At 43.0% G+C, this 19,560-nt stretch overlaps 1 protein-coding gene and 1 long non-coding RNA gene across 16 annotated transcripts; one reads left to right on the forward strand and one right to left on the reverse strand.

Moving 5' to 3' along the window:
- The first annotated feature begins 1,157 nt into the window (after positions 1 to 1,157).
- On the forward strand, positions 1,158 to 18,833 carry ARL14EPL (ADP ribosylation factor like GTPase 14 effector protein like). Of its 15 annotated transcripts, XM_039542896.1 has the most exons (8): positions 1,158 to 1,256; positions 3,158 to 3,229; positions 8,595 to 8,738; positions 8,832 to 8,925; positions 14,693 to 14,775; positions 15,563 to 15,685; positions 18,020 to 18,159; positions 18,515 to 18,833. In XM_039542896.1, the coding sequence occupies exons 5-8, from the start codon at positions 14,722 to 14,724 to the stop codon at positions 18,735 to 18,737; spliced, it is 540 nt and encodes a 179-aa protein (XP_039398830.1). In that variant the 5' UTR covers positions 1,158 to 1,256; positions 3,158 to 3,229; positions 8,595 to 8,738; positions 8,832 to 8,925; positions 14,693 to 14,721; the 3' UTR covers positions 18,738 to 18,833. The 15 variants fall into 15 exon arrangements, with proteins under 15 accessions (XP_039398830.1, XP_039398828.1, XP_039398832.1 ...); XM_039542898.1 differs by lacking the exon at positions 14,693 to 14,775 and having other exon boundaries at positions 1,165 to 1,256; XM_039542894.1 differs by lacking the exons at positions 8,832 to 8,925; positions 14,693 to 14,775.
- LOC120407358 lies at positions 10,461 to 12,258 on the reverse strand. The gene is made up of 3 exons (XR_005599910.1): positions 12,027 to 12,258; positions 11,835 to 11,881; positions 10,461 to 11,038 (listed from the first exon to the last, which is right to left on the reverse strand). It is a non-coding gene; the product is annotated as an uncharacterized LOC120407358 (long non-coding RNA).
- Positions 18,834 to 19,560: the final 727 nt, after the last annotated feature.

Here is a 19,560-nt window from a genome sequence, read left to right on the forward strand (position 1 = left end):
TCAGTGGCCAACAGTAGTAGGGTGACAAGTAGGGGGGAGTGACTATGAAGAGTAAAGGCTCAGAACAGGAAAATAGATGATGCAGCCAGGGGAAGAGAAGTGACTGGGAGAAGTTGCTGTTACTGCGTGGAGACTGTGGCTGACTGGAGCATGGTGGAGGTGAAGGGAAGGTTGCTGACTGGCAGCTTGGTGCTGAAAGTGACCTCAGTGTGAAGTATTCAGGACTAGGAAATCATGGGGTTTGGCGAGCAAATCGCAGGGTGTACGTAGGTGTTGAGGTGCATATAGCTGTCAGTGCGTATGTGTGTGGGAGATGGGTGAGGAAGGGAGGTTGTAGATGGCAAGGTGTGAAGAGGAGAGGTTGTAGATAATGGGAATGAACAGAAAGGATAGGTGTTGGGTAGGAAAAGAGGTCAAGGACTTCAGTTGGCATAATAGTGTAGCTCCACTGAGAGAAGCAGTTATAGTTGCTGGGCTGTGATGGGGGAGGCGGTAGGTGGTGGGCTGTGAGGACAAATTGTGGCTATCATGATGCAAGGTGTGAGATAAGGCTTGTCATTGCCTCCCCACCTGCTCTTCACAGTTGTCCCAAACCCAGCTCCTTGCCCCAAGCACATTTCTCAGATTTACTGCTATGCTGTCTTGCAAACATAGGTTACTGTGCTGCTCCTTCCTTCTCAGTGTCTTGGGCAGCAGGGGACTGTCTCCAGAGGGCAGAGTCAGAGAAGGGCTGCTGTGGGTGTGCTAAAGGTGAGGTGGCCATGGGGGCAGGAAGGAGGAGCTGAGGTCAGAAGTGAACAGCAGGAACTGCAAGGAGAGAGATATGTGAGTGGTAAGGGAGGCTCAGAAGAGAAGGTATATTAGGGGAGGGAGGCAGAAAAAGGGCACGATGGGGGAGAAGCATGTGAAACCAGATTCAAGGGGCAAGGGGAGACTGGGGAAGAAAGTGAGAGGAACTGCAGGAGAAAGTGGGGCGACCTAAGAGAATGGGAGGAGGAGAATGGGGAAAAGAACTAGGAAAGAAGATGTGATGTGGTGTACAAACCCCACACTAGGCAATAAAGGGTTAAGGCACTACTCTGGGCTCAGCCAGCCCTGCCCTGCTGCACCTGTAGAAAATGCACCAGCTGGAGGAGGAGTTAAAAGGCAGGAGAACAGCTCACTTGGTGCTAGACCAGGAAAGAAAGCAGACCTGTAACTCCAGCAGAAGAGAGCTGAAGGAACAGCAGAATTTGTTCTTATACAACTGTCCAAAGGTCCTTCCCTGAGGGGAGGGGAGGGGAGGGGAGGGAAGGGAAGTCCTGCTACAGAGAGAGCCTGATAGGGGAAGCATTCCCCACTCCCTCTCATATGAATTCTGGGTTGTGTTAATTCCCTTTATTTTGTTTGGACTACCCCAGTGGGGAAAGCTCTAAGCCTGATCTGGCCCAAGAGGGAGGCCCACACCACAGGAGAAGGCAGTTGCCACCCTGAGAGAAAGGAAGCTCCCATGTTGCACAGATGCTGGAAGACCCCTTTTGGTGAACGGACACTTCACACCATCTTGCCCTTGGGACAATTGCAGGGAGGTGGTAGGAAGTGGCTCAGGGAGGGCAACCTTAAATGCCCCTGGCTGTCAGATCATTGATTGCCCTCAAAAGGCTCTGGGTTGGAGCCTGATGGAATGGGAGGGCCTGGGCTCCCCTACAGCCACTGTCCCTGCCTTACTATGCATTCTACTATGCCAGGGGACCCAATTATAGCACAGCGTTACAGGATCGCCAGTCCCAAAGGTGCAAAACTCATGAGTCAGACCATGAACAGCATGAGATTTTCAAAAAAGGTTCCATGGTGTGTTTTGGTTTTTGATCTTTGAACCCTGCCCACCCCCAGTAATTGCATGGATCTCCCACGTTTATAAAGGAAATTGATTCTGACCCCTGCTTCAGGTGCTTGCACTGATGGCCTGGTGATGTGGAGCTTCCAGCTTCTTCCAAAACTCTAATCAATTAATTAAATTCTGTATTTCCCCCGCCCCCCCCACACACACCTGCCCAACCCAGCAATTAATTTGCACCTTTCCAGCCCCCAAGGTTGTAAGTGAAGGAAGAAATTGTAGGCATCACGGTGTGAGGGGAGAGACTGTAGGTACTGGGGTGTGAAAAAGGTTATGGGTATCGTGTGCATGTGGAGGGGGCTGTAGGTATAGAGGGAGCAGGATGCTGTGTGAGGAAGGGGTTGTTTGCAGCTGAAGGTTGGGGAAGTTCAGCTTTTTACCACAGAGAGGAAGTAGGGAGTGTTATCTTTCTTTTTACTCCTCACAGCACTTGGTTAAAGCGAGCAACCTTTACAAAAATAAATATCTACTCTTCTGGCCTCCTAGGAACATGGGTTGCTGGGCAGTTGCCTCTCCCTCACTACAGCCACAAGAGCAGGCTCTTCTGTTTTTACCATGCTGGTTACCGCCTCTCCCTGTTCTCAGTGCAAAGAGAGATGAGTGGAAGAGACAGCTCTTGACAGTGTGTGCCAAGGAGGAGCCACCTGGGGGTGCAGATTGTAGAGGCAGATGGGGCAAGGCAGTATGTATTTGTGTATGTATGCGTGTCTGTGGACTGCAGGGGGACAGGTAGGTATTTGAGATCTCTGTGTGCCAAATAGTAGGTGGTTGAGGATACAAGAAGGAAAAGCAGTGGGGAGAAAGGGGCGCAATTCCCTAAAGGAGAAAAGAAATGGTATATTTATTGAGAAAGGGACTTGAAAAGGGCAGAGAGACAGAGATTGAGATCAAGGAGAACAAAGACCCAAGGGAAGTGAGTCCAGGAAGAAAGTCAGAGGGAGGGTGCCAAGGCCACTGAGAGTGAAAGACTGCAGAAGAAAGAAGACATCCAAAAGGGAAGAGCAGGAGCATGAGAGTGGTTATGAGGAGAATGGAGTAATGAGTGATTGAAGAAGAGGGATCCATAGAGGAAGGGCAAGATGTTGGTCCCATCTATACTATAAAATGTACCATGCTTGTTACCAGTTACAAAGCAATCATACCACGGTTAGTAATCCCAAACAGCTCAGGGTTGCAGAGAACATGGGACCACACCATTTTGATTAACTTTGTTGGAGTTTTGATTTATTGCAGAAGTCATGAAAACTGCTAAAACATGGTTCTGACTTGTCTTCACTTCAGGATCAAATCTATTCCACTATTCTGGAGGAGAATTTTCTCTAAACATGGATCATTAATACAGAACTCTTTAAGGTCAGTCAAGTTTGTGCCAATAAGTGTTTCATTTGTCAGTAACAGTTATCAAAATGTACTCTAAAATTAGAAATTTAAACAATCAAAATAGCTACTTTATATTTACATGTCCCAGGTATTAATAACATTAAATCATAGACAATTTTTCTGCATCACACACATCCACTCCTAGGTATAGCATATATATGCCCTGCATGATTTTTAAACTGCTTTCTGATATCTTCTGAAATTCAATTTAATTAGGAATAATTGTAGGTGTTGGGATGAGAGAAAGAGGAAAGTTATAGAGAGGGTGTGTCAGAGCGAGAGATTGTAGGAGTCCAGGTATGAGTAAGGAAGGGACCATCTTATCCATACTTCCCCCCCCCCCCCCCCAGGATCATTTACAAGAATTCTGGCATGCTACCCTACTCAAAATCTACTACCCATCCCAAAGCAGTTTCTACCAAAACGATCAGCAGAGAAATAGTTAACATTTTTCACATGGAACTTATCTTTGGGTTTCAGATTCAACATGTCATTGAAATAAATGGTGCATTCATAGCAATCTTGGTGCTTTTGATTCAATCTGTCTATTTACAGACTCACACTATTGGTGCTTATTCAGAAAATTTATTTGCAACCCTGATGTCTAGCAGTTTAATTTTTTAAATTAAAAATTAAATACTATGTCAGCCCTTGAGGCCACCAGAGAAGTGGCTGAACACAGTGCCACAGTATTATTGTCTCAGTGCAAGTCTTGCACTTCTGTGCTTGTATTGCTTCAGTAACTCTTGGACTTGCATTTTTCTAATCTCATTGGAACATTAATCAGATGATCAGAAATTATTTTAGATGGTTTTTGTTTTAAACGAAAGTGTATTCACATGGTGCATAATGCAAAGGCTAGACATGTGTCTCGAGACTACATCAGAAGGGCTGAATCTGATGAAAAGGAAAAAGCAAGATGTTTGTGGCTGCTGTTAAATAGAATTATGCTGTGATGGCAGGGGATAAACAGTGTCTCTTACTGGCTCTCTTATGTCTCAGTGGAAGAGATGCTAAAATAATGTTATGAGATTTGTGATGTGCAGATCTGCTTCTAAGTCTTGTTCCTTCAGGAGGAACAAAATGTCCTCATGTTCGGTTGATTTTTTTAAGCAGAATTAACAGTATATGGGTATAAAGGATTTTTTTGCACTAGGTTTCCAACAAGTCATTTACAGTCTCTCTTGTTTTTGAAATCAGACTCATTAAAATTGTCCCATGGCTCTACAGGAGCTAGAGATTTTTTCTCCTCTTCTTTCTCCATAATGAGTATCATTAATTTGGGAGGAAAGACTTAGGAGTCAGAAATATGGGAGAGAGAAATTAGAACAGTAGGGAGTGAGGACAAGGGGAGGGATAGATTAGAAAACAGAGACTTTAGTTTAACATTCCATACAGTGTTACGTCTTTTATATTTTCACATCCTATAATAAAAGCTCAGTGGATTATTTGATAATGAAGAAAGAACCTTACAAACTAACTTTAAACATTAAAAACTGCTGTTTAGTTTCTTACAATGCCCATTTTGTAATTGCTCTGGAATGCTGTGGAGCAGACTATGCAGCAATGCTTATTAAAATACACCTCAGCTGCACCAGCGGCATTAATTGGCCAAACACCAGTCAGTTGTGTCCTGTTGCTTTATCTAAGAACAACCAGGCAGCAGAAACAAAGAGTGTGTTTCAGGTCCACAGCCAAGTTATTTTTTATTTCTATTTAATTTTACTGGGGAGGGTGTTTGTACTGGGGAAAACTGAGGCAAACTCAAAGTGAAATTAGATAGTTCCATGTACCTGGAGAATAAAGTCCTCCCAGTGTAGGGTGACCATATTTCCCTATGCTGAATACAGGACACCTGGTAAAATTGCTCGTATTCAAGCGAATTCAACAGCAATCAATCAGAACTATGCAGTAGCCCTCTTCTCCACCCACAGGTTATAAAAATTCCAGGGCCCAGCAGGGAAAGGGGGGCCTCAGGCATAGGCCTAGTATGACTTCTATTCTGGGGGCAGAGGCCAGTGAGGCTCAAGCCAGCTCCACATGCCAGGTCCAGGGAGAAAGTGCCACCTACACCCCCTGACTCACCTCAGCAGGCCACCCAGCCTGTCTTGGTTGTGGTGGGGGGGGTACAACCAAAAATTATATCTCAAAGGTGGGTCTCAGCTCAAAAAGTTTGAAAACAGCTCAGGGTGCAGGGAGGGGGTAGCTGGGGGCTGTGGGTGTGGGGGTGTAGCTCAGGGGGCAGGGAGGGGGTAGCTGGGGGCTGTGGGTGGGGGGGTAGCTCAGGGTGCAGGGAGGGGATAACTGGGGCTGTGTGGGGGCAGGGGAGGGTAGCTCAGGATGCAGGGAGGGGTAGCTGGGGGCTGTGGGTGGGGGTAGCTCAGGGTGCAGGGAGGGGTAGCTCAGGGGCAGGGGTAGCTGGGGGCTGTGGGGGTAGCTCAGGGGCAGGGAGGGGTAGCTGGGGTTGTGGGGGTAGCTCAGGGTGTAGGGAGGGGATAGCAGGGGCTGTGGGGGTAGCTCAGGGTGCAGGGAGGGGGTAGCTCGGGACTGTGTGCAGGGAGGGGGTAGCTCAGGAAGCAGGGAGGGGGTAGCTGGGGGTTGTGGGGGTGTAGCTCAGGGTGCATGGAGGGGATAGCTAGAGGCTGTGTGTCGGGAGGGCTCCCCTATGGTCCCGTTCCCTGCGGACTCTGCCAGCCATGAAGCTGGGTCCCCCACCACTGCAGCTCTTATCAGCTGTAAGAGAAAAAGAGGCTGGGAGCTGAGGAGCAGCTTCAATCCTCTGCACCAGCAGCAGGAGAGGAGGCACCAGCCAGAGGAGCAGCTGCCCTGCACTGCTGGGCTCCAGATTCCTGCCTCCGAACTGGCCAGGGGGTGGGGAGAGAAAGTGTGGGGGTATGGATTTGCCCCCAGGACAGCCATGCACTTGCATTTCAGTTTGAGGGGGCAACATCCCCAGTGCCCCCCAACTTTTGCCAGGGGTCTTGGAGGGCTTCTGCCCCATGGGGATCTGGGATTCAGCCCTGCGGGGGATGCTGGGGCTCGGGCTCTGGGTTTCAGCATCAGTGCACAGTGGCCCCCCTGAAAGTGCATATGGATCCCCATTGAGAACTCCTGCTTTAGGTTTCACATGGTGAGGGATGACAAACACCCATACCCCTCCCTCCCACACACACAGGGCTGCCTCTCCTCCTACCTGATATGGCCTCTTCCTGCCTCTCCACCCAGCCTGAGGCCACCATGTGCTCTCACTTACGAGCCACTACCTACTTGCACTCACCTGCCAGCCGCAAACAAGGAGCGGCTGGGGCTGTGCTGACTGACCAGCAGGAGGAGTGGAAAATATGGGACAACTTGACCATTTTAAAAAAAAAAGGAAAAAAAAAAAGAAGGGGGGGTAGGAAACCTGCAAGAGGGCTTAAATACAAGACTGTCCCATTAAAAATGGGACGGATGGTCACCCTATCCCAGTGCAATGTTTATCTTTTAAATGTCATACTGACATGCATAAAGAGGATGGGTGAGGTGGAGCGATCTAGTTTCACATCAGAATGATGTTTAGATTATAGCTCTAAATAAAATAAAATAGAATAGGATATCCTGTATCCTTTAACTTAGCTTGGTAGTTAGAGAGCCCGCAAAAATCCCACCTACTGTTGCTGAAATGGCCCCAACAAGACTGGTTAGACCATGGGTCATCCAAGAGGGTAGGGAATTGGGCCAACAGAAGGCCTTGGAGCACTTTGACAGGCTGTGCCAGCACTAGCCAGGAAAGGGAAGTTGCCTTCTCAGTTACCTGAAAGCCTAAGCCTCATTCAAAGATCCAGGCAACATGGGGTGTCATCATGTGGAGAGTGAGACTGCGGGTCTGGAAATAGGTAGATGGGAGTGGAGAAAAGCAGTCCTGTGGCTGTTGGAGGAAAGCCAAGAAGCTTAAAAGAACTTGGTATTTAGAAATATAGCTGCTTATACGTTAAATAGTTCTTGTACTTTCTTCCCTTGTTCTTTATTATTATGGACATCTGTATCACATCATGCAAGACGTGTTCATAATCCCGCATGCTCTTGCATGGGGGTGGGGATTCTGGCCTCCATGGGGCTAGGATTTCACCTAGGATTTTAATTTGTATACATGTGCACCCATACCTACAGGCTGACTCAGACACAAAGAAAGTACTTGTGTTATTTTCAGTGGATTGCAGGTTGCTACTTAACATGATTCACATGTCATAATTCATGGTCACTCATAGTCATGCAAAAAGTTAAGACTTGGGTGCTGACCGGCACTGTGTACTTAGTAATAATGGAGTGGAAGAGGCTGACCTAGAGGAAAATGATCAATTTGAGGTTTTACACACAAAACCCTAAATTCAGTTTTAATTGGTGCACTAATAGACACGATAACCATTGTTTGTCCTTACTCTACATCCACAGAGAAACCTTCATTTTCAGCTTCAGGCAGCTTGCGATGTATTGTGAAAAATGAGAGAATAAAACCAACAGGTTCCCATTGTAATTCTTTTTCTCTCCTGCTATTGTAGAAAGGATTAAATTACAGTCAGGAGCGCCTCGGAGATTTTATAATTTTTCCCCTAGAGAGATTTGAGGTTTATTTTTCAAGACAAAGAACCTGAATGCAATACACAACGACTATCCACACACTGTCTTTTAAATCCGTTTGGTAAACTGTTTCCTCTAAATTTAATGTCAGCATTTAATTTTAATAATGGTCAGAGGAAAGGAAAATAATATAACCAGGAACTTACAATGGGTTAAATTAACTTGCTGTAAGGCTGAGCTGTAGCAAATGCCTTAAAGAGGGAATGGATTGAGCTAATGAAGATTCCAAGATTTGTGCAGGACTTACCAGAACTATTTGTTTTCACAGCACAGAGGGGAATTTAGCATGATGTCAGTACACTGACTAATTGCCAATATTTAAAATTTATGGGTTTTTGATCATTTTAAACTTGTTCTTTCAATGTGACAGGGAAAAGTGATAGGAAAAGTCATCGATGATCTTAATATACTGGAAATTTGAAAAACTCCCCAAAGTGTCAAAATCAGTGTGAATTGTTACTTTTGGTCTTATTGTAAACTAAAGTACAAATCAAAGGCAAACAATGAAAGCGTGACAGAGTTGCAACATTTTAGAGATTTGGGGAAAGTTTATTTACTTGATGACTTTACGCTGCAAGAGGTGGCTTTTAGTTTGTAAGATGTTTTATGTAACTTATTTAGTGTAGTAAGATATTATCCTATTATTACCATGTTGTTTTCTTTATAGCAACCTTTTTTTAAAAGTGTAAAAATTATTGTGGTCTTATTGGTTACTTTTCAGTTTAAAAAAAGGCCTAAACACATTTTGCATGGTGTATATATGCCATAAAGAAGATACATGCACACAAGAAATGAAGAATCACATCCAAGTTTAAATGGATTTCTCAGTTTTATGTGTTGTATGCTAAGGACTGTAAATAATGAGGTGAGGATGAGGTCCTTTAAGACTTTTACCTGGCATTGTCTTCAGCGCTGTCCTCCTGGGACCATTATTTTGATGCTTAGTCTTCTGTTTCAGTCGCTCTGGCTGATGTCAGGATCTTACTATCAGAGCACTTGTGCAGCAGTAAACCTAGAGTAATCTTTCTTCTGTGTGCCAGGCTGTTTGGTTGGTAAGTACAATTTAAAATTTTGGAAAACTCTTTTTTCCTCAATAACAGATCTGAGTTGGAAATATAACCCCTCAAACTGCAATTTTTCATAGGAAGAATTTAGCACGCCTTTCCTATTTGTTACATGAAGCCCAGAATGAAAAAAAATGATTGTACAGATCATCCCGCAGAATTCAAACCCAGTGAAAAGGCCTATCACATCCTGCTATGTCAGAAATAACCAGGGAAAGGATGTGTGGGGGACAAAATCTCCACAAGGAGCCTATTGCAGAGTGTCTGCCTTGTTGTTCTGTTGGGGGATGGTGAGGGTTAGGGTGACCAGACAGCAAATGTGAAAAATCGGGATGGGGGTGGGGGGTAATAGGAGCCTATATAAGAAAAAGACTCAAACATCGGGACTGTCCCTATAAAATCGGGACATCCAGGGGCGGCTCTAGGCATTTTGCTGCTCCAAGCATGGCAGGCAGGCTGCCTTTGGCGGCTGCGGGAGGTCCTCTGAAGCCGTGGGACCAACGGACCCTCCGCAGGCATGCTGCCGAAGGCAGCCTGCCTGCCGCCCTTGTGGCACCAGCAGAGTGTCCCCGCGGCTTGCCGCCCCAAGCACACGCTTGGCGTGCTGGGGCCTGGAGCTGCCCCTGGGGACATCTGGTCTCCCTAGTGAGGGTTGCTTTCCCCACTCTTCCCACAGAATGGGCCATTGTTCTGTCTCTACATCTTATGGATTCTCCAGGATACTGGCGGAACTTCAGGAGGCAGGGGCTATCCCTGCATATGTTCTGTGCTTCCATGCTGGCTCTGGAGTCCCCTCCTGCTCTCAGGAAGCCCAACTCCATTTGAAACTCTGCTGCCAGGGAATCACTAAATGGTGGCTCACCCCCAGAACACCATCCCCCCTCATATTTACATAAAGCATTTCCAAGTGCAAAGAAAAATTCATTCATTCTCATGCTGGATTAAATTTGTGTTCAATTTCCTGTATAGTTTAGAGAGGCGTGATGCATGTGTCACAACATCAGCTGCTGATCCCTGGGCCCACTGAGCTCTCCGCAGGTTTGGGGCCAGGAGGAAGTTGGTACTACAGAAATAGCTGAGCCCAATCTATTTTTTGTGGGGGATGGGGGTAGATCTGTGAGGAGGATCTCCTCTGTACTGGTCCAATGAAAGGAGTGATCAGACTTAAATATTTTAGGCTAAATTCAGCCCCTGTTTACACCAGGGTGACTCTAATGGAGTGGACTAGTATTATTAAGAATCTTGTAATTATGTAAAAGTAAATTAAAATTAATATGTACTTTCACTGTGAAGATACCAAGCAGCCTGTAACTATTAAGAACTCTGCTCACCATATCTTCTACCAGCTGAAGTATTTAGACAGCACGGGCTGCAAGACCCATGAATAACAAGTAACAATAATAAACCCTTGAAATAACAATGAGGAACATTTTCCTTTATAAAAATCATAAATGAATGTTATGCCTTCCAACTCCAAACATTTCCTGATGCATTGCTCTTTCTGAGCAGAAACATCTGCCTCCTTGACAACATCTCCAAGTCTCTTTATATTACTTCTCCCATTCTGTCTTCAGTGAGTTAGCGCAGTCTTCCGTCTATGTTTAAGTTAGCAAACATTATATCCTTTACAGAGGTCACATTGTCTGGTAACATTGAGAAATGCATGTTCACAGCAATGAAATACTTATTCTCATCAAATTGTATGCAAGGTCAGTGTTTTGAGAGGGAGGTGGGATAGGAGGAGATGGACTAGAACTGACTGCTTTCCCTGTACACACACATTTCAAAATGGAAATCCAAAGAGACATTAATGCTGCTTGGACCCCTGGCTAGATTGGAGGGATGTCCTGAGGGAGGGAAAAGAAGGTCCTGATATGGAAAAGGTTGAGATTAGAACCACTGAGTTAGAGGTCTGGCTAAGGAGCAGCTCCTTTTGTTCTTCTCACCTCCCTTTCACCTCACTGCAAGGCAGCTTCTCAAGTGCTTTTGCTGTTATGCCTCAACTTCTTCCTCTTGCCCTGCAGAGGATGCTATAAGCAGGGAGGCTGAAGGCGTCCACCACCTTTGCTGGTTCTTTCAGCTCCCTTTGTCTCTGCAGTCACTTATAGGAGGAAAATAAGGCAGGTAAATTAGAGAGCAGTGCCCCACCCCTCCCCGCAAGGGTCACAAGAGAGATCCCTGAAGGGGAGGGGCTTAAGAAGTGTGAAGACAACCACCCCACAGAGAGACCATTGCAGCAGGATTGGGGGAAACCTGAGACACTGTCCACCACCATGAGGAAATGACTGGAGAGACCCCAAATAAAGGACTTAAAACCCCTCCATGTCAAAGTGTCAGAGATCCCAAGTGTGGGGCACTCCGGGAGATCCACGAGCAGATGGGGAAGGCTCTAAGAGCCTCACATGGAGGAGGCCCTTGGAGATGCCCCTATGGGGAAGTGAGGGGCAGAGAGATCCCCAGCAGACTGGAGAGAGCACTGAGATGTTCCCCAGCGGGCAGGGCGTAGAGGAATGAATGGGTGTTTGATGGGGAATAATGAATGCTGGTGCAAGCTGTGTGTGTTGCATGAGTGATTCTATTGTATTCAAATTCTTATACTGCATCCATCACCTTGATTTCTAAGCACTTTCCAAAGGTGCATTAAGTGGCAAAACCAGCATCTGTCACATGCAATTCTCTCTCCCTTTATCCTTCTGGGGGAGAGCTGTGTGACAGTGAGCAATGGAGGAGTGAGAGAGTGTGTTGGTTGGCTGATTATGTGAGTGAGTCCATAGGTGTTTTATTAGCAGAGGGAGTGATGCGTTTTTTATGTTAATCATTAAAGTAGACTCCAAGTATAAGCAAAAATAGTGCAAAATGAAAAAGTGTGGGTTTAACAGGCAGAGTTTTCACCTCACCTGTCATTTAGAGCCTCCAGTACATTGATGAATTGTTATGCTGCTGTCTGGAATGATAGAAATGTGGCATATATTATTGCGACACATCTTTTGGCGGTCCATAAAATATGACAAACTATAGCACCCATACCAGTTAATTTGCTTACACAGTGAATGCTTTTAAAAAATTGGTTGACCATGACCTTATATTACCTGTGTAGAACAACAGTGACACCTAATGGCAAGTTAAGTTAACGATCTGTACATGTATTCTCCACATCTGTTGCATATCATTGATGGCTCCAATTTGCTTTGTGAAAATGTTGGTATGTGTTTTTATATTCCAGAGAGTAATTTACTGTTTCAATAGCTTAGTGACAATTCCTTAAAATGTTTTTTCTTTGATGTCTTAATGTCATGATTTACCCAAAATGTGTTGGAGTGTCTGAAGATCATCATTTTGCACTTGAAAATATGCAGCGTTGCTGTACTGTAACATTCCTGCCCCTGAATAGCAAAAGATGAAACAAGACTTGAGTATTTATTAAAATCATACAGAAGAGACACTGGAATTATGCACCTGGGATCCTGGAATTATGCAGCACCGCCCTCAAGTTCTCTCTTCCTCATCACCCGTTCAGCAGTCGTCCAACCAGTACGATATGCCCTGATGTTGTTTGTTTATTTAAGTTGATACTGAATTAAATCTATTTTATTATGCCCCCAAATTTCAATGTGCTGCACACTTTGGTATTGCAATGCTTAACTGCATTGTACAAGTTATCGGAGAAGAAGTCAGAGGTTTTGCAGATGGGGAAGGGACACTTGGGGCTTTTGACACACAGGAATATATGGGAAGCAGTTTTGGTTTTTGGCATCCAGGAGGCAATTGAGGCTTTTGATACTGCAAAGGGAATGTATCTCTTCTTACTTTCCTCCTTTTGGGCTCAAGGGAGATTACTTTAAATTTGGGAGAGGGGTTTGAATTCCTTGTTCCTCATCTCTTCAGCTAGTTGCCACTCTACTCTGCCCCAAAGTCTGCCACTACTTCCGGCAACAATGGATGAGCACATTAGCTTGATACTTTTGCTTTAAAGATTAGCAGGAAACAGTTAACAGTGTTGTCATTTAAACTCTGGTCACTGGGCTTCAGAATCAACACCCCATTGTGATGAAATGGAATCTTCTTTCAAAGTTATTGTTACTGGCTGTCTTTACAGACTCATGCAGAAGGCACTACATCTGTAGCACCTGGTTCACATCTTGAAGGTTTTCTTCACAACCATATTGAGCTACAGACTTTATGATTTTAAGTGAAAGGTTCACCTGTGGAGCTCAATTCACCTGTAATTTCAAAATTACTTATGCAGCTGCATAAACATAGGGTCCGTCTTAAACATTTCAGATAGCAAAAATGTAAATGACCATTGACAGTTCAGGAATCATTTAAAAAATGTATGCCCAGAACAATGGCCTAAGGCTCTTTGGAGGAATATTATGCTTGCCCTGCAAAGTAGTCTTCTTAGTTTATTTCAGTAAATAAAAGGAAAAGGGTCAAACTGTTCAAATGTTGGTGCCTAAAATCAAGCACTTACAGCCATATTTAGTTAACGAGATAAAATAGAAATAACAAATAATTTATAATAAAATTTAATTAAGAGCTGCTGAGTGCTCAGCACCTCTGAACTTCTGACCATTTATTTATGCACTTAAACATTGATTTAGGTATCTAACTTTAGGCATCCAAGTTTGAAAAGTTTGGCCAAAATTTTAGACTAAAACTACTGTGCTACAATTACGGTTCCTCATATATACCCTATATAAGATGACTAGCTTGTATGGGTAACAAACCTTATATAACATTTAAAATTCCTTATTTTAAATGGATTCTATCTTGATGAGCTTTACAATAACTTTTCTGTATCAAAAATTAGATTTTAGAAGATGAATTGTCTCACCTATAGCCCAATTCCAAAATAGGAAGACTGCAGTAATTGCTTTGTATCCAAAAGAATAAGAACAATTGCCTGTTTTGAGATTAGATGAGGAAAAAGTGGAGTTGATGACATTTATTGCAAATTTGAATTTATTTTTTGCTGATGGACTGTTGAGTAACTCAGTTTTGTTGTGTCAGGGTTTTTTCCACTTGTTGTTTTTATAGGGGGTTTATAATGAATTTTCCTGTTTCCATAACGTCCTTTTGAGACACTGAATCCAGATAAGACCTTGCCAGTTTCCTCAATAGTGGTCTTATGTGCCTGAATTTATGATATTTTGGGGGAGGGTCACAGACCAACAGTCTCTGTAATATGGAAAATACAAAATATTTTTAAATTGCTGGCTTAAGCAGAACTTTTCCAAGTTGATGCTTACTAACAGTAACCCAATACAAAGTTGATTGGATCAAGTTGCATAGCACCAAGGTAGGCTTTGCATCTGATTTGTCTAAAGACCTTGGAGGGAAAGCTTCAAGGCAGAGTGATTAACACTGTAAATGGTGTGAATTAAAGGTAAGGCTGAGACATCTGTGGGTTTTTTTGTTTGTTTGTTTTGGGGAGGGGTGTCAACAAGACATCAGAGGCAGACTGTCATTCCAGAATCTTCAGGACTGATCACTTTGGGGAGAGCAAGTCATGGCATCAACAAACAGGCCAGCTCAGCCTTTGACCAGTCTCTGCCAGCACCCAAAGAAGTTCTGTTAGCGAGAAGTGTTTTGCCAACAGAACATTGTTTGCACTCCTACTCAGTGAGAGTCCAGAAGACAGAGAGCTGAAGAGTTTGCAAACATTTTAATTACCTTATTTTTCCTTTTTCTATTTTTTTCTTTTGCTTTTATTAAGTGGAAGAGGTCTTAGCCTTTTTATTTTCTTTATTTTTAGGGCGTGGAAGTAAAAGTGTGGCTGTGAGCATGCACATCCAGAAAACCCACATGGGGAAAACACCAAAAAGAAAAGTTCCCCAGGTTTAAACAGCCCTAAATTTTTTCTTATAAAGACACTCATTACAGTATTCTCTGTATTTAAAAGTCTTGAGAGACTTTAGATTGTCACCTGCAATTTCTAGTACATAAGTTGTTACATTTCTGCTTACAGAGAGTGTTCTGTTAAAGGTTTGTATTATAATATCGGCGTTGGGGACAGGGAAGGAAAGGGTTAGTTCCACATGAGAATTGAAGTCTAAAAGGAAACTGGGTAATAGCTCTGAGATTGAGGTTCAGACATTAGGTAATAGTTTAGTTTCAATATTAGGCTTTTAAACTAGATTCAAATTACACACTTGATTGACCATGGTAAAATTCTTTGGTTGGGATATATACCCAGCTGCACAGCCACATTCTCAGCCTCCTTAGCATTTATATGAGGATCATATATTTTTTATATTAATTTGATGATCTAACTCCAATCCACTATTTAGCCTACCTTGTTTGATTTGTTGATTTGATCTTTATTTGATTCTGATTTGGCAATGTTTTATTTTTAGTTAGTTTATTAATAATAGCTTACCTTTGGTGATATGTTTCTAGGTTTTATATTAGTTTGTTTCACAGTTTTAATAACATTTCTAAAATAGAACCGGATACTGACACATTTTTTTCCGTAAGCAATGTGGGTCCAGAACCTTTGAAGGTCTGAGATGGATACCAGCTGGTCAATTTAAAAGTTTGACCAGCTCCCTGTAATAAGTCTGTGGTTCTCACACCTGTATATATCTCTTTAAAGTGCTCAGTTTTTGATGTTTCCTTTTTTTAGTGTCTTGAAATGAGCGATCATTTGGAAGAAAACTGTACTGAGAAAAGCAATTCTGCCCATGAGGAACCTGCAGAAGTATATGCCACTCCCGCTAAGGATTGTCAAATAGCACAGAAGCAACTGGTATGACTTCTGAAGTACTGTGTTACTGATCAGGGGCTGGAGCAAATGTGCAAATACAAGTAAAAGCAAATAGTGAAATGACAGCAGTAAGTGCATGGTACTTAACAGAGTGTTTAGAGCCATTCATAGTTCTAGCAAGGGAGGAGGAAGGGAAGTGGGACAGTCCTCTGAACAGGAACTAATCTTTGTAATTAATTTTACCCTTAGCTCTGGAAGGGATTCCTTGTCTTTGTCATTTCAGCCTCCATTGTTGTCTATTATTTGCTTCCAGTTGGAATGTTTGTAACCTATGAGTAGGGACTACATTTTAAGAGTAAAACCCAATTTCTACCCACAAAATGTAAATGTCTACATGTGGCCAGCTGATGAGGTTGTCCCTCTGCTTATCAGAAGACCAGTGGCTTTAATTTTCAGTACTTGATGTCAGCCAGCTTGCAAATAAAAGACCTTCAGTTGGCTATTGGACATGTGCCACAAGAACGGAGAATCTGCTTAAGCTCCCACTGCTACCACCAGTGTGGAGTGACTGGAGCCCTCCCCTGGGACCACACTGTTGTTAAAAAAAATATATAGACTGTGAGCGAAACAATATGGTGGAGTCTGAAATGAAGATGATGGAAACTGATTCACATCAATTTATGTATGAGAAGATAAGATCAATTTATAAATAAAATACCGGTAATCTACTATTACAGAAATCTTGAGAATCCTAAACAATATTACCACCTTGCACCTTGTATCATCATTTACTACATCATGTGTATAGTGAGTGAAAAGTGGATGTAAAATGCTACTCTTCTGACTGGTAACATTTTATGCTCAGTCGCAATTGCATTGTACAGGTGTAAATGACAAACCAAGTTGTAGGATATTGGACAATAAGGCCCATTTTTTTAACCCCTCCAAACAGTTTAATACGATTATAGATCCAGATTTCCAGCAAAAATACAATAAAATAACCCTGCTAAAGTACTGTCAATCTCTATGAATTGTTTGCTTTGGCTCCTCCAAGTTGTTCCTTCCAGCACTAATGATCTTCCATACCTTCTCCTTGCCCCCAGATTCTTCTTAGAGAGATAGGTAATGGGGAGCTGAGGGAACAGAGGTGGGTAAGAGAACAGAAGGAATGATCTAGCTAAGATTAGGACAGTGACAGTATTTTCTTTTACATTGTAGGCTACTGCATTACTTCCTTAAAGGCACATTGTGTACTTTAGTGGACCTTCATTTTATTGTATAATGTTGAAATAATGCTTTCCTTGAACATTCAGAATAATTAAAAATGATGCAATATCCTTATTAAGGTTTTATTCATATGTTGAGATATATATTCATATTGGAAGAACAGTCTAATAAACTGTAATTCGAAGAATGCAAAATTAGGTTCACTGGGGAAAATTTGGAGAAGAGCTAATGCAACACAGATAGGGGCCTGGACTAGGGTAGTTGGTAGGGATTGTGCAAGATAGATATAAACAAGGAACAGGGCAGAAAGGCCCCAGGCAGCATTGTGAAAGGGTGTATTACTGAGAGGCAGAAATCAAACAATCTTTCAGCAACTCTATTTCCACTAGAACTTCTGTTTTGAAACTTGTTCTGATTCAAAGGAAAACACACAAGAGCAACAGTATGTAACTGCAAAATATTTTAGAATATGCAATGTCTGCTTTCTTACATGGCATTTATGATGTGGTCCAATCTCTCTGACAGAAAGTGAACAACACAAGTACTGAGCTCCTTCTTTCCTCTTCTCGAATTAACTCTAGCTAGGCCTTTACAAGAAGGGAGTGTTTCTGCCCACAGTGATAATTTTTCAAAAACCAAGAGAAAACCAACCAATTTTTGTGGTGAGGTACTACAACCTGAGCTCTCTGGTTGTGTCTACACTGCAGTTGGGAGAGAGCCTCCCAGGGCTGGCAGAGAGATTTGCACTAGTGGGGCTTGATCCAGCACACTAAAAATAGCAGTGTGGACATTGCAGGTTGAGTTTTCAAGCCTAGGGGCTGTCATGTCATGCTTACCCACCCCTCCTTTCTCTGCATTCCCTGCATAACATTGGAAATCCCTGGCTATGCCCTCTTCTGTTAGCTGACAAAATGGGCCTTGGGCATAATTGGCTAAAAAATTAATAGATGGATGAACTGTTTTTTAAATGGGACTATTGCTACAGTAGGTCAGGTTTTTGCCTTACATGCCAATCACTGTGTCCTTTTATATTTTTATTATGAAGATTATTAATTGTTGTAGTAAACTAGCAAACATATATGGCAGTAAATAAAAAAAATCTAGCTAGCTTTGGTGTTTATAGTCTTTCCTTTGTTTGTTCATTCATAGCAACAAATAGAGCGGCAACTAAAATGCTTAGCATTTCAAAACCCAGGACCTCAAGTAGCTGACTTCAACCCTGAAACTAGAGAGCAGAAGAAGAAAGAGCGTATGGCAAAGATGAACCAAGATTTTTTTTATAAACACAAGTAAGATGGTATATTTGATTTATTGTGTGTCTTTTGAAATTGAGATGTTTACTCAATATACACAAAATTAAAAAAACAAATATTTTCATAGACCTTGTTAAAATGTGACTGTTTAGCAGAGTAAATAGACTTTCTCTGTTTGGTTTAACAGAAGATTGACTTATTTTTGTGGCACACATTACTTAACATTTAATAACTGTCTATTATTAGCAGAATCTTATATTGGCATTTCATTATGTTGCAAGAGTGTTCAGAAGAAATACTTGCTCCTGTGTAGATTCTTCCTCATTAGCTTACTTCAGTCATTGAGTGTGTTTGAAATATTCTCTGTGGGTCACTGTTTTTTCTCTAACAGAACTATGAAGAAGTATGACAAACATGGCAGGCTGCTTTGTAATAACATGGATTTGTGTGACTGCCTGGAGAAGAACTGCCTGGGTTGCTTCTATCCGTGCCCTAAATGCAATTCGAACAAATGTGGACCAGCGTGTCGCTGTAATAGAAAATGGGTTTATGACAGAATTGAGACTGAAGCTGGTGAAGTGATAAGCATGTTACCATTTTTTGTCCCTGAATGATGTTTTTCTGCTAGCTTTTGTAACTGAGCAATGTTTTTCTTTTCATTCTTTTTTATTTTTCAACCTTTAATAAAAGTTTTGGTTTTGTGAAAGGGGCTGGATTGACTTGGCTAAAGTACCTGTTGGTGGTGCTCATGCACCTTTCTCTGCCTCACCAATGTGCCTTAATCTTCACCATTAGGGACAAGTATATATTTCATTCTCCTTAATCCTTGGCAACTTTGCTGAGGCAGCTAACAAGGTCCTCCTAAATCTTTACTTTCTAAAATTACAGGTGTCAGGAATGCTGTGGTCAGACAACTTCCTTACTCTAGAAAACAGGATCACATTGCTTTGATTCAAGTTTTCCCTCAATAATTTTTTTCACACATGCACATATACAGACATATGACAAATCCATTCTTCTTCGAGTGATTCCGCTTGTATTCTGCTCCTCCTGGTGTGAATGCACTGCATGCAGGCGGGTAGCAATGTCTATTGGGGCTGCACTTGCACCCTGCATGCCCTCCAGTGGCCCGTAGCTGAGGGCATAAATAGCAGTGCAGCCACAACCATGGCCGGCTCCAGGCGCCAGCGCAGCAAGCAGGTGCTTGGGGCGGCCAAGGGGAAGGGGCGGCACGTCCAGCTCTTTGGCAGCAATTCGGCAGTGGGTCCGTCAGTCCCTCTCGGAGGGAAGGACCTGCCACTGAACTGCTGCTGAAGAAGAAAGTGGCGCAGTGAAGCTGCTGCCAAAGTGTCGCTGATCACGAGCACAGCTTTTTTTTTTTTCTTCCCCCCTCCGCTTGGGGCGGCAAAAACCCTGGAGCCGGCCCTGGCCACAACT

The sequence above is a fragment of the Mauremys reevesii genome, linkage group 6 (genome assembly GCF_016161935.1).
Source record: "Mauremys reevesii isolate NIE-2019 linkage group 6, ASM1616193v1, whole genome shotgun sequence".
Classification (NCBI taxonomy): domain Eukaryota; kingdom Metazoa; phylum Chordata; order Testudines; family Geoemydidae; genus Mauremys; species Mauremys reevesii.